This window comes from Pristis pectinata, chromosome 11 (assembly GCF_009764475.1).
Source record: "Pristis pectinata isolate sPriPec2 chromosome 11, sPriPec2.1.pri, whole genome shotgun sequence".
NCBI classification, from domain to species: Eukaryota; Metazoa; Chordata; class Chondrichthyes; order Rhinopristiformes; family Pristidae; genus Pristis; species Pristis pectinata.
The window spans coordinates 78,513,437-78,529,737 of NC_067415.1; the positions used below are offsets into that span (position 1 = coordinate 78,513,437).

The 16,301-nt window shown below is 42.7% G+C and overlaps 1 protein-coding gene across 11 annotated transcripts in view; it reads left to right on the plus strand.

The window, feature by feature from the left end:
* The window catches only part of klf12b (Kruppel-like factor 12b), a 279,148-nt gene that overhangs the window by 210,861 nt on the left and 51,986 nt on the right, over nucleotides 1-16,301 (plus strand). For all 11 annotated transcript variants that reach the window (XM_052026717.1, XM_052026725.1, XM_052026724.1 and 8 more), the window contains 2 exons: nucleotides 11,222-11,326; nucleotides 14,798-14,927. In XM_052026717.1, the coding sequence (XP_051882677.1) occupies nucleotides 11,222-11,326; nucleotides 14,798-14,927 (235 nt within the window). The remainder of the gene's footprint in view (nucleotides 1-11,221; nucleotides 11,327-14,797; nucleotides 14,928-16,301) is intronic.

Genomic DNA, 16,301 nt, shown 5'->3' on the forward strand with positions numbered 1-16,301 from the left:
TGAATTCTAACATCTCCCTGGTGCCCAGCAGCTGTGTTGTCATCAAGCTGCCAGAACATCCAGTCCCCTTAACCCAATCCCATTATCTCCAGACACGGAGATTCATCTCCCTTCAGCATGGTCTATCCACGTTGCAACTTTGTGATATGACATCTTTCCAATTCCTTTTTGTGTTAATTCAGCGTTGAGAGCTGGTGATTTAGACTTAACCAGGCTCTAGGACCTCTTTCAAGCAGGAACTGTGATATGGGTAAGAGTCAAGTTTATTTTGCTGATCAGAGGTATTGGTACTGGTTTATTATTGTCACTTGTACCGAGGTACAGTGAAAAACTTGTCTTGCATACCGATCGTACAGAGTCAATTCATTACACAGTGCAGTTACATTGAGTTAGTACAGAGTGCACTGAGGGAGTACAGGTAAAAACAATAACAGTACAGAGTGAAGTGTCACAGCTACAGAGAAAGTGCAGTGCAATAAGATGCAAGGTCACAACAAGGTCGATTGTGAGGTCATAGTCCATCTCATTGTATAAGGGAACCGTTCAATAGTCTTATCACAGTTGGGTAGAAGCTGTCCTTAAGCCTGGTGGTACGTGCCCGCAGGCTCCTGTATCTTCTACCCGATGGAAGAGGAGAGAAGAGAGAATGTCCTGGGTGGGTGGGGTCTTTGATTATACTGGCTGCTTCACCAAGACAATGAGAGGTAAAGACAGAGTCCAAGGAGGGGAGGCTGGTGTCCATGATGCACTGGGCTGTGTCCACAACTCTCTGCAATTTCTTGCGGTCCTGGGCAGAGCAGTTGCTGTACCAAGCCGTGATACATCCAGATAGGATGCTTTCTATGGTGCATCAGTAAAAGTTGGTGAGAGTCAAAGGGGACAAACCAAATTTCTTTAGCCTCCTGAAGAAGTAGAGGCGCTGGTGAGCTTTCTTGGCTGTGGCATCTACGTGATTTGACCAGGAAAGGCTGTTGGTGATGTTCACTCCCAGGAACTTGAAGCTCTCAACCCTCTCGACCGCAGCACCATTGATGGAGACAGGTGCATGTACACTGCCCGGGTGTATCTGAATGAATACTTGAATGGAATAGTTGTGGTTGCATCATGGATGCAACGCACCCATAGTATCTGAGAGAATGCCAGGGTGTAGGCTGTAGTGTACACTTTGCAAGTATACTTTTAAAATCAGTGACTCAAAGTCCCTTGGATGAAAATATCCATTCCATTATTTTTCTGTCCACGCTGCAGGCAACATGGAAATATGAGGGCAGTTCTGGTGTTCATTGATTGTTTGAATTTATGAGGCATTTTTGTTGAAAATGAATTATATGCATTCTACAAAATAAGAGGAAAACATTTGTCACCATTAAATACCAAAAGCACCATCAGTCTGCCAAGGTTATTAGAGCTTGGGTAAAATTATTGCTCTATTTAGTCATATGGTATATTAAGGTTCCTAGCATCTGTCAGACTGTTCACGACCTTGCTGTCATACTTCACCTAAATGAATTTTGGACTCTCATCGTACCATCACTAAGACCGCTTATTCCTACTATATCATTGGCTCGGTCTCAGCTCCTTGGCTGATGAGACCTTCACCCCTGCCATTGTCACCTGCTTCATCGCCCATACTAACTTAATCCTGGCTAGCCTCCCTTGCTTTATCCATGAATTTGAGGTCCTTCAAAACTCCCAACGGACACCACATCCTATTAACCAATTACCTATGTTAAGCAGTGCCTGCACTTTTTCATGTTTTCAAACCCTGAAGTGGTCTCAATGCTCCCTTTCTCTATAACCAGCCCTTTTCGGATATCTATGCTCCTCATTTCTAACCTCTGAGAAACCCTGATTTAATTGGTCCCCATTGGTGGCTCTGTTGAGGCCCTAACCTCTGGGGTACCCTCCCTAAATCTCTTTGCAACTTTTTGCACCCTTCCTCCTTTAAAGCACTCCTGTGAACTACCCTGATGATGAAACCTTTGGTCATCAGCCCTAATGTCTCATGATGTGGATCAACCTCAGATTATTTGTTTGGTGCAGTGCATTGAGATGTTTTGCTGTGCTTTGTAAATCAAGGTTTGTTGTTGTTGTTGGATGGGTTAAATACAGAATAAGTCCATCTTCTGGGCTTGTGGTCATGTCCAGCCCATATATTCTGTGGTAGCAGTTCTAATCAGTGAGCGTAAACAAGTGCTGAAGGAGACCTCACTGGTGTGGTCAATAGAAACAATATCTTAGAAACAGAGCATAACTGGTGGACAATGATCCAGCACCAATTTGGTACTGGTGACCAATCCTTCTCTATCTACTGACCTGTAAAGTCGCTTGGGTAGAGCATTTGAGAAGCCCCTGCTCTTGTCACATGATTGGATATGGCCACAGTGCCCCTAATTTGGCACGAGATTGCCATATGGAAGGTGATAGGGATGGCTAAAGTTAGAAATACCACACTGGCAAAGAAATGCCAGTGAAGCAAAGGCACATTGCTAGAGTACAGCGGAAAGAGCCATGCCCTGCACCTAATCCCTGATACAACAGTGCTTGAGACTGATGCTTCTTCGTACTGGGAAAGAAAAAGTACCAATATTCAGCGAGAACGTTCCTGTAATCAACTTAAGTTGTAATGGTGTATGATTAGCCACAAATTTATGCTAATGATCTTTTATATCTTTGATCCTATTTCTAAACATTACTTTTACCATAACAGAAATACATGTTGTATATCTGTTGTATTTGCTGCTAATTATAAGGCCGTTAACTTAAAAATTAATGATTTTCCCATTGATTGGAAATAAAACAAATTATTGAGAAAATTCCCCAAGATAACTACCAGAAATGTTCCTATAAATTACAATAGGATGCATATTTTTTGAGCTTATTTACAGGATACAAAGATATCAGTCCTTGGAGAACAACAAATTGATTACAAAACCCAATATAGGACTGTTTTCTTGGGGGCTTAGTAGATCACTGACACTCAGAGCTTGTGAGCTTCAAACATTAATGGGCAGGCACGGTAGTGTAGCGGTTAGCGTAACGCTTTACAGCGCCAGTGATCCAGGTTCAATTCCGGCCACTGTCTGTAAGGAGTTTGTACGTTCTCCCCGTGTCTGTGTGGGTTTCCTCCAGGTGCTCCGGTTTCCTCCCACATTCCAAAGACGTACAGGTTAGGAAGTTGTGGGCACGCTATGTTGGCGCCAGAAGCATGGCGACACTTGCGGGCTGCCCCCAGAACACTCTATGCAAAAGATGTACTTCACTGTGTGTTTCGATGTACATGTGACTAATAAAGATATCTTATTAAAGCTTGTTCCATTTTAGTTCCATCACACAAGATGCATCTCAAAACTGTTTCATTGTTTTAATGAAGTGAAAAATTCATGGAACATTAGGGTCAGATATCCCTGTATTCCTGCAGTGAGTAACCGATATTTGCTTTGAACTGACTGTGGGATGAACAAAAGTTATAGAAGCCTTTAATATCACAAAACATCTCAAGGTGCTTCACAGCTGTGTCATCAAGTTTCACTACGATCTACATGAGGAAATATTAGGGCAGGTGACAAAAGAGAGAGATTTGTGAGGTGTGTCTCAGTGAATAAATATGAAGTAGAGCAGTGGACAGTGGAGGCAGAGTCTTTGAATAGTTGAAGACAGAGGTAGGTAGATAATGGATAAACAAAAAGGAGGGGGCAGGAGGGGCTGGGAAAGGTTACCGAGGGTAGCCAAGAATGTAATTACAATCAGATCAGCCATGACCTTTCTGACTGGCAAGGCAGACTTCAAGGAATAATTGCTCCTGCTCCCAATTTACAAGTTTGTCTTCCAGAGCTCACAGCCTTGGTAGCTAAAGGCACAGCCACTATTGTTCGATGATAAGAGGAAAGAACTGGAGAAGGATATATATTTCAGAGTGCTCAAGGACTGGAGGTTAAAGGTACAAATAAGGACATTGCAAAGTTATTTTAAGTTGTGTGATGTTCCTGGTTCTGTTACTGATATTTTCAATGTTCAAATCAACTGAAATTCTTGCATAAAAAAAGTAAACTGTGCAGAAAAAAAGATTTAGTCCACTTTGCATAAAAGACAAACCTAATTAATTACTGGATGTTCTAGATTGTGCGCCAGATCATTATCAATGGATATTTAAGCAAGCCTTTGGAATATCTGTGAACTGCCCCTCTGGTTATCCATGTAAACCTGTCCTAATGAGCAATGACGGAGGCAACATCCATTATATCATAAACATTTTGTGATTAAATTAAATGAGAAAGGTTCCATTTCAAGTTAAATAAAAAATGTAGTCAATCATATAACCAGTAATGTGTTCCGGTCTCAATCGTGTACTTCCTGAGCCATGCTGAACAGTGCAGTATGTAATCACCAACCATTCCTTCATTTCCATTGAATGGTTTTTCAGTGGGACTGTGGTCCTGCCTTCATCACTCTATTCCTCCTTGCTGTTTGATCTCTTGTTAAATGCAAGGAGCTACTGTTGCCCAGCGAGAGGATGGGAATTCTCTCCATATGCATTCTCCCTCGTACTACTGAATGAAAATAAAGCAGACCAGGTTATCTGGACGGAGACACGAGAGACTGCAGATGCTGGAATCTGGAGCAACAAACAAGCTGCTGGAGGAACTCTGCAGGTCAGGCAGCATCTGTGGAGGGAAATGGGCAGTCGATGTTCCAGGTTTTGACCGGAAACGTTGACTGTCCATTTCCCTCCACAGATGCTGCCTAACCCGCTGAGTTCCTCCAGCAGTTTGTTTGTTGCTTCAGGTTATCTGTACGTTTCAGAATCTCTGAGAAACTATTTTCTTCACATTTTTAAACACAATGTAAATTACATTGGAGCGTAATACCATCCTGTCGCAGGGTAAAAGCCAAAATATTGCCCCCTGCTCCTAGCCCATGAAGGGCTGCAGGGTCTGGTAAGGAATGGCAGTGTTAATTTTAAAAAAAGCAGCACATACTTCTGCCTTTTTTTTACATCTGTGGATGGTGGTAAGTCTCATATGCAAGACTTAAGAAATGCACTGAAATAGGACTTCTACTGTTGGCTGAGAGTCTGAAAAAAAAACTGGAAAGGAACTGCCCTATGTGGATTGAGACATAAAAGATCCTGAAAGGAAATGAATACAAAGATAAGGAGGTTATGCTTTGGTTATTATAGGGCATTGGTGAGGCCACATCTGGAATTCTGTGCACAGTATTAGACTCCTTATTTAAGGAACGATGTTAAAGTGTTGGAAGCAATTCAGAGAAGGTTTACTCAACTGATACCTGGAAAGGGCAAGTTGTCACATGAGGAAAGTTTGGCCAGGTCAGACTTGTGTCTGCTGGATTTTAGAAAATTGAGGTGTGTCTTGATTGAAACAACAAATTCCAAGGGGATTTGACAGATGTGGAGGGGTTGTTTTATCTTTTGGGAGAACTTAAAAGTAATCACCCAGTTAACACAAAGATTAAGTGATTTTTTTCTCACCCAGATGGTTGTGAGCTCTTGGAACTCTCTTTCTCAAAGGATGGCACAAACAGAGTCTTTGAATATTTTTTAATGCTTGGGTAGTTGGATGTGTGGTAAGCAAGCAACAGAAAGGTTAGTGGGGTGGACAAGGTTGTGGTTTCAATGAGATCAGCCATGACCTTATTGAATGGTGGAGCAGGCTCAATGGACCAAGTGGTCTACCCCTGTACATCAGTATGTTATTTTCAACCATTACATGGGACAGAAGATGACAGTATAGCTCCTGTCTTCCTTACAGCTAATTGTGACCTCTTCCAGCAACTGTTTGCCAACTTTTCCTCCCATCCTCCTACCCCCCTCCCACTCTCCCCATCTCGGTTGGCAGTCTCGCCTCCCCCATACCATCCAACTCCTGATCACTGGGCACTTTCGCCCCCTGCTGGCTGCCCTTCCTGGCTTATTCAGTGGCTGAGTGGGAACAGAACGAAGAAGAAGTGAGGGTTTGGCAGGACCCTCACACCTCCAATTTTGCTGAGATTTTCTCAGCTTGTCCATGGCTCAGTGGGTAGCACTTCGCCCCTCTGAGTCAGAAGGGTGAGAGTTCGACACCCTCTTGTGGGACTTGAGCAAGAGGCTAAGAGTTCAGTGTTGAGGGTGTGCTACCCTGTTGTAGGTGCTGTGGTGTGGAGGCAATCTGCGCAACCCTAACCCTACCTCAGCAACGGAACACTACCGACCACCTCTTGCATTGCCATGGACTTGTCTCTGTGTCTTTTTTTTTCGCACTGAGGTCTTATTTTGCAGTCTTTTTTTTCTTTCTCTTCACTGTCATGTATAATTTATATTCTGTGTGTTGTCTGGACCTATGAGTCTGTGATGCTGTTGCAAGTAAGTTTTTCATTGTACCTGTACCTCATGGTACTTGTGTACTTGACAATGAACTCGACTTGAAAGCTTAAACCCAGGTTGCATTTTATACTCCCAGGTGGATGTAAGAAACCCATTTTGCAGAGGTGCAGGGAGTTTTCCAGTGCTGGCCTGCCTTCAGTACTGCTAAAAATAACAAACTAACATAAATAACAGGCACAAGGATGATAGAAAAATGGAGGGGCATGTGGGAGGGAATGGTGAGATTGATTTTAGAATAGGTTAAAAGGTCGGCACAACATCGTGGGCCGAAGGACCTGTACTGTGCTGTAATGTTCTATGTACATGGCCATTACTATCTAGGAGTTAGAGGGAGCTTGCTGTGCACAATGAGCTGCTGCAGTTCCCTGTATTATAACAGTAGCTGCATCTCTGATGTATCTGTTGTTTGTAAAGCACTTTAGAACCTTTTGTGAAAGGCATTATGTCATTCTAAATCTTCCTTTTTCACTGCTACCTTGTAAATCTGCTCTAGAGCCCCTTTTAAACTAGAAAAGTCTCTGGTTCGATTCTCTATAAAGGAAGACTGAGTAGAGGTGGCTTTAGGAAAAATGGACACAGAATTCCCCAGGATTCCTGACTATTTATTCGATAACCACAGAGCCACCACAACTGTGCCTGGATATCAGATGAAAGTAGCTGTGATGCCTTCCATAGCCAAAGAGCACATAATAAGCAGATAGCAAACTGGGTAAGCTGCTGGCCAGCATCAACACCTTCAGCTGAAGATGGAAGAAAGAAAAAGGGGGGTTAGAACAGCTGCTTTGTTGTATTGTTTGAGGGCAAGGATAAAATAACAGGGATAACAGTGCTCCTTTAAGGGAACAGAAACAACAGCAGCTGAAGGTTGATGCATTTCTGGAAGGAAAGGGTGACTAGCAGGAGTGTGAGAGGTTGAGCTAATTAGATGAGCACAGCTTGGTTGAAGCCTTGTGGTGCACGAGACAATCAGTGAAAGCCGGAGCATGTGTTGCTCTTTAAAGATCAATTAAGAACCATTATTAGACAGGGAGGAGCACGGATATCCCCTTGGAGAGAGAAAAAAATACCCTACAAATAGACAAAATGTCGCATATGCAGAATCATCGGTGCAAAGAGCACACTGCCTCATGCCAATTTGCTTCAATGGTGTGCATTCCATAATTACAGCTCACATCATGCTTTCTACTCCTTAGCAGTTAAATTAATAGAAACTCCATGTGGGTAACATAACAAGCTTGGACTAGATTTAAACAGGTAAAAAAAATGCAGCAACTAAATCCTCTGATAATGCAAGGAAAAGATAAAATGCATCAGAATGGCTCAAAGTCAAAGTTGAGTTTATTGTCATATGCCCAAGTACATATATGCATGGGTGCAGTGGAAAACTTACTTGCAGCAGCATCACAGGCATATCAGGTAAGCAGAATTCACAAGAAAATATAAATTAAACACAATTTCTTATAAGAAGGAACACAATTAGAACAAAAGAAAGGCCATTGTAGTGCAAAGTGGTAATAGTGTTGTTATACTGAGGTAGTGGTTAGGGTTGTGCAGGTTGGTTCAAGAAGCGAATTCTTAATTCTGCTGTAGGGAAAAGGATGTGTTTAATTTCTAGGGTTACGTAGCCTCTAGAAATTGGAGAACGGGAGTGCTTGCAGAAGTCCCACTACGCAGTTTATTCTTATGCAAATAGATTCCTGATTACCAGTTGAATCCAGGAGATGGTTTGGACAGGGCTGCTGACCTCCTGGACATGGGACATTTGTCCCTTTAAGCCTGCTCTGCCATTCAACATGATCATGGCTGATCTTCGGTGCAGGGAAAGGTGGGGGATATGGATCTTGTGCAGGCAGAAGAGATTTAGTTTACTTTGGCATCATGTTTGGCGCAGACATTGTGGGCCGAAGGGCCTGTTCCTGTGCTGTACTGTTCTATGTTCTACCTCAATAGCATTTCCTGTCCCTTCCCCATATCCCTTGATTCCTCTAAGACCATAAGACATAGGAGCAGAATTAGGCCATTCGGCCCATCGAGTCTACTCCACCATTCGATCATGGCTGATTTATTTTTCCCTCTCAACCCCATTCTACTGCCTTCTCCCTATAACCTCTGACACCTTTACTAATCAAGAACCTATCAACCTCCACTTTAGATACACCCAATGATTTGGCCTCCACAGCTGCCTGTGGTAATTCACCACCCTCTGGCTAAAGAAATTCCTCCTCATCTCAGTTCTAAAGGGACATCGTTCTATTCTGAGGCTGTCCAGAAGTCCATTGAACTCAATGACTGAGTCTCCACAGCCCTCAGGGATAGTGTATTCCAAAGATTCACCACTGGAGTCCTCTTCTATGTCTTGAGTGAAGACATGTCCCCATTCAGTTCTGAAGGGCCTACCCATATATTGAGACAGTGATCCCTAGTTCTAGATTCTTTGGCCAAGAGAAACATCCTTCCCATACCCATCCTGTTACGTCCTCTAAGAGTTGTGCATGATTCACTGAGGTCACCCCTCATTCTTCTAAATGGTAGAGAATAGAGGCTTAGGCTACTCAAATACTCCTCACTTTCCACATCCTTCATCCCAGCAATCAGTCCAGTGAACCCACCCACAGACATTGTATTATTCTACTGTGTGGCACTTTATACCTCTTAAATTCAGAGGTGTTTGCAGTGGTGAGTTTGAGGAGCGTAGGGGTCCCCTCAATAATTAATAAGCACGTGTCTTTGTTGAGTGGGACGGATCTTCCACATTTCAGAAATCGTTGGTTGTCTGTGTCCTGGACCACACTGTCGCTTCCACAGGCTCCCAGGCAAAGGCTTCTGCTGAGAGGTTTTGATGTGAGCCAGAGCAGTGCACAATTGCCCAGCGCTGCTGACAGAACAGCTTTGACAGCTGGTGAGGTGTTCCTGCTCCCCCACACCCAGCCCTGCCCCCCGGTCACCGGCTGCTAAAGTTGTAACCGTTTGACGCTCACAAACATTCAGGCCTTGTTCACAAGGTAGGAATATCGCTGAAGTTAGAAGTTGAAGCTGATGGACTGAAGAGACACACACTGAAAAACAATTACTCTGATCATCTGCCACACTCAGGACTGTGGTGGTGCTGGACTAGCAGATTTTCTGGACTATTGGATGTTATTTCTATTAATACTCTAACAGACTCTTAATTCACTTTTTTTTTAGATGTTACACATTGTTATAATACATTTTCCAGTGAACCAGCTGAGTTTCAAGGGAGCCCAGGAAACATGGCCCCAGTGAGTGGGAAGGGAGGCAGAAAAGATTACTGGGTGAGCCAGATGCCAAGTCATCAGGACTTCCAGAAAGTCGGATGGTGGATTATTGGAGTATTTACACTAACTTGATTACATCAAATTGCGACCTCCACTTGCCTTTCTCCTAGCAGCTGATGTTTCCCCCTTATTCCAACGGGCTGCCGTACTTGCTCAGACTTCCCAACATCTCGGGCACGTTTTTGCTGCCCTATCAAATTCCCAGAGGAGTTCATCGGTACAGGTGTCCCAGAGCCGGGTACTGAACGAAAGCTTCCTCACCGGAATAGCTCGATTACAGGACTATCTTATTGGAGGGGTCAGCCCTAGTGTGTTTTGTTTAACATTTGTTTGGCATTGTGTTCAGTGCAGACATCATGAGTGCAAGGGCCTGCGTCTCTGCTGTACTGTTCTATGTTCTATCTCCTCCAAAAGTAGTCACACTTAGATCCTTGAACATAGCCCAGCTAAAGCTAACCAAACGAGTGTAATTCTAGTTTTGGTTCAATTCATCTGCATCAATATTATCTTTACAGTGGTCTGTGTAAAAGATTTCACTTGAGTGTGATTTAAACAGCCTCTGTTTCACAGAATGGAAGCTACCATTCTGTTTATTTCACCACAAGACTGTTGCCGGGGTTGTTCCGGTCACCATAGAATGTGAATTATAATCACTTGAAGCAAATTAAACATTTTTGAAAATGGGATTTGACTGAATCAGCTTCCTTGCTTCAACTCGTGCATGGTAAGACAATCAGCTGAAAATGGGATTTTATAAGTGTTGCTTCATAAATAAGATAATTTATCCTACACTTATGGTATTTGCTACAGAAAGTGATAGCTTGTGGTTTATATATGTTATAAGCAACTACTTGAACTGAGTGTCCTGCTACTGTAGGCAACCAAGGAGGCAGTTCACCAATCAGCAGGCTATATTGACAGACCAATAACGTCCTGTACCAGTGGTGCTCAATAGCTGATTGAACTGTCCCAATTTGACCAAAGTACATTGTAATACCACAGGGTTGTTCATCTTCCAGTCAGGAATTTACAGTAGAAAGGCCATCAACATTGACATTAGAACTCAGTGAACTTATCCTTATCAAATGTTGCCATGTCTGAACTCGTATTTCTTTATCCTTTGGCAGTGTGGTGGCATCACAATTACGTCTTTGGACCAGGAAGCCAGTGAGATCTGGACAAGTGATCTGGAGACATGAGTTCAAATCCCACATGAGGAATTATAATTTGTTTAATTTGATTAATCAGGAATATAAAACTAGTATCAGTGATCGTGATCATGAAATCACCAATTTGTGATAAAATCCCGTCTGATTCACTGATGGAAGAGATTGTCAGCAAAGCGGTTGGCACTCAGTTCCTCTTTGGGATGGCCGTGTCATTCAAGGGCAACCTCCAATTTGCAGTATGCACTATTCTTGCCAGTAGCGTCTTCGCCTCACGAATGAATTATAAAATAACTAATGTTCTGCAGATAGTTGAACTAAGCACACTCAATTTTCTACAGCATATATGTAATGGTGTTTCTTCCATTCAAATTTAGTGGATGCTCAACAGTGCATCATGAAAAAGCCCTTCAGCCTACAGCCGCACAGTATTGTTCCACACAACCATACCTGGCAGCATACTGTAATCGAGAGAGAGATAGGTAAGTGGCAATGTTATCAGTTACTTAAATAACTTTCAAACATTTCCTCCTACCTTTTTCCCCATTTAGATTCATAGAGTTATATAGCACGGAAACAGGTCCATGCTGACCAAGATGCCTGTTCAAGCTTGTTCCATTTGCCTGCATTTGGCCACGGTAGTGTAGCGGTTAGCATAACGCTTTACAGCGCCAGCGACCCGGGTTCAATTCCGGCCACTGTCTGTAAGGAGTTTGTACATTCTCCCCGTGTCTGCGTGGGCTTGCTCCGGGTGCTCCGGTTTCCCCCCACATTCCAAAGACGTACAGGTTAGGAAGTTGTGGGCATGCTGTGTTGGCGCCGGAAGCGTGGTGAGACTTGCGGGCTGCCCCCAGAACACTACGCAAAAAGATGCATTTCACTGTATGTTTCGATGTACATGTGACTAATAAGATATCTCATCTTATCTTATATCCCTCTAAATCTTTTCTATCCATGTATCCATCCAAATGTCCTTTAAACATTGTAATTGTACCTGCCTCTACCACTTACTCTGGCTGCTCGTTCCGGATATCCACCACCCTCTGTGTGGAAAAAGTTTCCCCTCAGGTCCCTTTTAAGTCTTGCACGCCATAGATCCTGATATCAGTAGGGAAGGGCGTAGGTGAGGCCAAAGCAGGCACAAATCCCGACAGTTCCAAGGGGGAAGAGCTGCTGCTGCTGAACTCAACAGCAGGACCTCTCTAGCATTTTTTTGTTTAATTTCCTGCCTGGCAGACGACCAGCTTGAACCGTCTGGTCTGTGAGGAGAAGGGGAACAGAGGCAGCAGGAGGCTGCAGTGTGGGCTCTTACTGTAAGACATTGAGAAGGATGCTGAGTAAACCAAAGTGAGGGGAAGGAGGGTCCTGTTTATAATTACTATAGTAGCAAGCTGATCATATACAAGTTTGGAAAAGTGGCAAGGCATTTATCTTTCAAAGCAGCTTCCAATTCTGCACACACCTGATAGAATTAAGTCTACACATCATCCTCACTGCAGAATGGATGGTTTCTTTAAAACATCAGCTGCTCACAACACATTTTGAGTGCTACTCCTGAATTATTGATTTTCATTACAGAGCAACATGTTCCCTAAGAGGGTGATTGTGCATCTCCTCTGCATCAAACCAAAGGCACATTTAATGTTCTGAAAGCCGCTGGCTTCTCATTTCTGACTTTGTAGCCCACTTGCATCAGACCATTGAGAAACCAAGTGATGTCCATTCTGATCTGTACCATTCCTAGTCTTAAATACTTGAAGGAGACAAAAAGTCAGTGGGAAGAAAGCAGAGCTTTGGGTTATCCCCAAAGGAGAGACGAGACTGCAGACGCTGGAATCTGGAGCAACACCCAAAAAGCTGGAGGAACTCAGCAGGTCAGGCAGCATCTATGGAGGGAAGTGGACAGTCGACATTTTGGGTCGAGACCCTTCACCTGGCCTGATACATTTCCCTTGGTAGATGCTGCCTGACCCGTTGAGTTCCTCCAGCTTTTTGTTTATAGCCCCAAAGGAGGCTGTACAGACATGATGGGTCATATTGTGCATTTCTCACATTGTGAGCTTTTTATTTAATCTTAACTGCTATCTAATTCATTGATGGGAATGCATACAGTGATATACAAAACGTGACAATTGCCTTTACTCTGAAACATTGGAGAAAGCGATAATTAGCCTACTGAGAGTGTCCTCCAAATCCACTTCTGGGATCGATGTCTGGTCACCTGGAACAATATGTTCCAATATCTGTGAGAAAGCAAAATGTTGGTAGTGATAGAATTTACAACATAACATCTGGCCACTTGTCCCAATTAGTCTATATCAGTGCATTTGGACAGAAGCCTATTCCCTCTTCAGCTTCCACCCTGATCTGTTCTTAAACATAATATCCCCTGCATTCAAGTAGTATGTTCCATAGCATCACAGTGTAATGACTCCTGATCTCCATCCTAAGACTTTCATCTTGTAACTATACGCCATTGTTGACTGCTCAGTCACTGATTGCAGTCTGTTTCCATACTCTTCCTATCAAAACTTATGAACACTTCCATTCAATCACCCTGTGAATTTTTCAATGATACAGCAACAACAGCAAAAAGAACTTCCTTCATATAACATTTGTAATAAAGCAAAAAATATCCCAGGACCATTATCAACAACCAAGAAATGACAAGAAACTACATAAGGAGACATTAGGGCAAATGACCAAAAGTCTGGTTGAAGAAAAAAAATTAGAATGTTAAAGAAGGAAAGGGTGAGAGAGGTAGAGAGGTTTAGGAAGGGAATTCCCCAAATTTAGGGTTTGGCAGCATGACCGCCAGTGGTGGACCAGTGATATCTGGGGATAAGCAAGAGGCCAGAGTTGAGGAGTGCAGAATTCCAGATTTCCAAATAGTTTTTCTATATCTGTACATGCCTGCATTTGGCAAGTCCTGTTCCAGATGAAGGGTCTCGACCCAAAATGTCAACTGTCCATTTCCCTCCACAGATGCTGCCTGAGCTTCTCCAGTAGTTTGTTTTTTGCTCAGGGTTCCAACATCTGCAATCTCTTGTGTCTCCATAGTGTATTTGTACATTACTCAATTACTGAGAAATTGATTTACAATTTTAAATGTGACCTAACTTATCATCCTATCTATTTCTTTTGTCTGCTTTGGAAAATTCCCGCATTTTCCTGTTTCCATTCTGTCTCGGATCAGCCAAGTTGTAAGCTTGTTTTCATGGCTACCGGATTGAGCCCTGGATACTTGACACAGATTTGCCATGGCAGGTTTAAGTTCTTTCGGAGACTTCAGCAGGGCAGAATCATTGGCTGATCATGGCAGCTACCACGTTAACGATTGTTTGGAACTATTTGGAGATAAAATGAACATGTACATAAGCGGAAAGCAAATGCCCCATTAAATGAGGGAAGCAGATAAATTTTTTTTAAAAACTATCCATTTCCGAATGAGTGACAGTGTGACATTGTAAAAGTAGAAGATAAAGAATCCTTAGAGATATGGAAGGAAAACTACTCAAGGGCTTGTTCCTTTGTGAAATCTAGGGAGCATGGTCTAAGGATAAGAAGTCAATTTGCTCAGAGAAAGATTTTTTTTTCACTTAGAGGGTATTGTATTTTGCAGTTCTCTGGATGTTTGAAGGTATTAATTAGCTGAGTATATTCGGGACTGGGGTCAATAAATTTTTGGACACCAAGGGAACTGAGAGAGATGGGAATGAGGCAGGAAAATACAAACAAGGTTTAGGATCAGCACTGATCATTGAATAGCAGAGAGGGCTCATTAAGTCTTGTGGCCTGCTGCTTTTTGATTGAAAGTTTTTATGCCCTTATGTCATACAGCTCTACATTTTAATGATCTGATGAAATCTCAAGTTTGATATTGAATAAAACGTAGGCGATTTGTTATAATATGCTGGCGTTCTTGAGCACTGATATATTGCTGTCTGCTGCAGCACAACTGAGGAGTCTATCGCCTGGACGCATCAAAAGTGATAGTGAGGATGATGACCTTCCCAATGTGACGTTGGACAGTGTTAATGAAACTGGATCCACAGCCCTCTCCATTGCAAGAGCTGTACAAGAGTAAGTACATCTCTTTCTCTGCACTTTACATGCTCTTGAAGAAAGGTTTCACTTCCCAGTTTTCTGTGGAAGTAACATTGCAAAAATGCTTTTATAAAGTGTGAAGCTTTTAAGTGCAGGTCAAATATAGACCTGTGGTATTTCTAATAATTGTAGAATGGACAATTTTGTACAGCTTTCTAGTTATCAGAACTTCAATGAGTTCCTTAGTTTGATTTAGAAACAAAATGATCTTCCAAATAAAATCTTGCATTTATATTGCACCAATTACTTTGGGTCCCAAATCACTCTACAGATATTGAAGTACCTTTAAGGTGTAGTCACTGCTGTAATATAGGACACCTTGCAAGGTGGTAGAAACAGCAATGTGATAATAACCAGGTAATCTGTCATCAATAATGTTGATTGAGAGGGGAATATTGGCCAGGTCACTGGGGATAACATCCCTTCTCTTTGGTACACTGTCTTTGGGTCTTTTTACGTCCACTACCTGGGGGAGAAAATGGATGTGACTTAAGACAGAACCACTGACAATGCAGCATGTCCACAATACTGCATTGCAGTATCTGCCCAGATTTTGTGCTCACCTCTTTGGACTGAGGCACATGCCCACACTCTTGCAACTCAGAAATGAGATTACAACCAACTGAGTTACACCAATCCTATAATGCAAGGGCCATTCATAATTGTCAACTAAAAGGGAACAAGAAGTCCTCTATTACTTGTGCTTTGTTCCTGCCAGCACCATTTTGCTGAGATAATGAAATAAAACATATGTATTGGAGTATTAGTCTCCATTAATGCTGTGAGTATTCACTGCAGTCTTCTCAAAGTGCCAGTTATGTACCTTGTACTTATTTAGATATGGCTTGTTTCTTGTCAGAAATAACCAATCCTTGTTACCTGATGTCAATAACAGCAGGAGAGTGGCAGCATGATGTCCTTTTGTTTTCCTGGAGTTCTTCCTCCATGTACTTTCGGGTGAATTTCTAGGTGATTGAAATTCATCCTCAGTCAGTTGCACGAGACTTGCTCTGGCTGAACACTGTATTCGTCTTCAGTACCAGAGAATATTGCAGCCGTTGCTAAAATCGTGTTGTGTAAGTGGGAGAAATTCGTCTCAAGTCAGGCATTGGAAACTCAGCAACATGTGCATGACTGCAATAAACATGCTGTAGGTCCAAAGAGCAATCAGTTAGAAATTCTGTTGTTTTCCTGTCTGGTGCCATGTTTAATGCATCGACATATGGGCAGTGGCACCAAAGTACTGGGCCCACCTGGACAATGCTCAGTTCAATTTCTTCTGCACAAATGTGGTCCGTGAATAAACAATCACGCAAAAGCACTTTTTCCCCTCCCCCGATGCATCTGAGG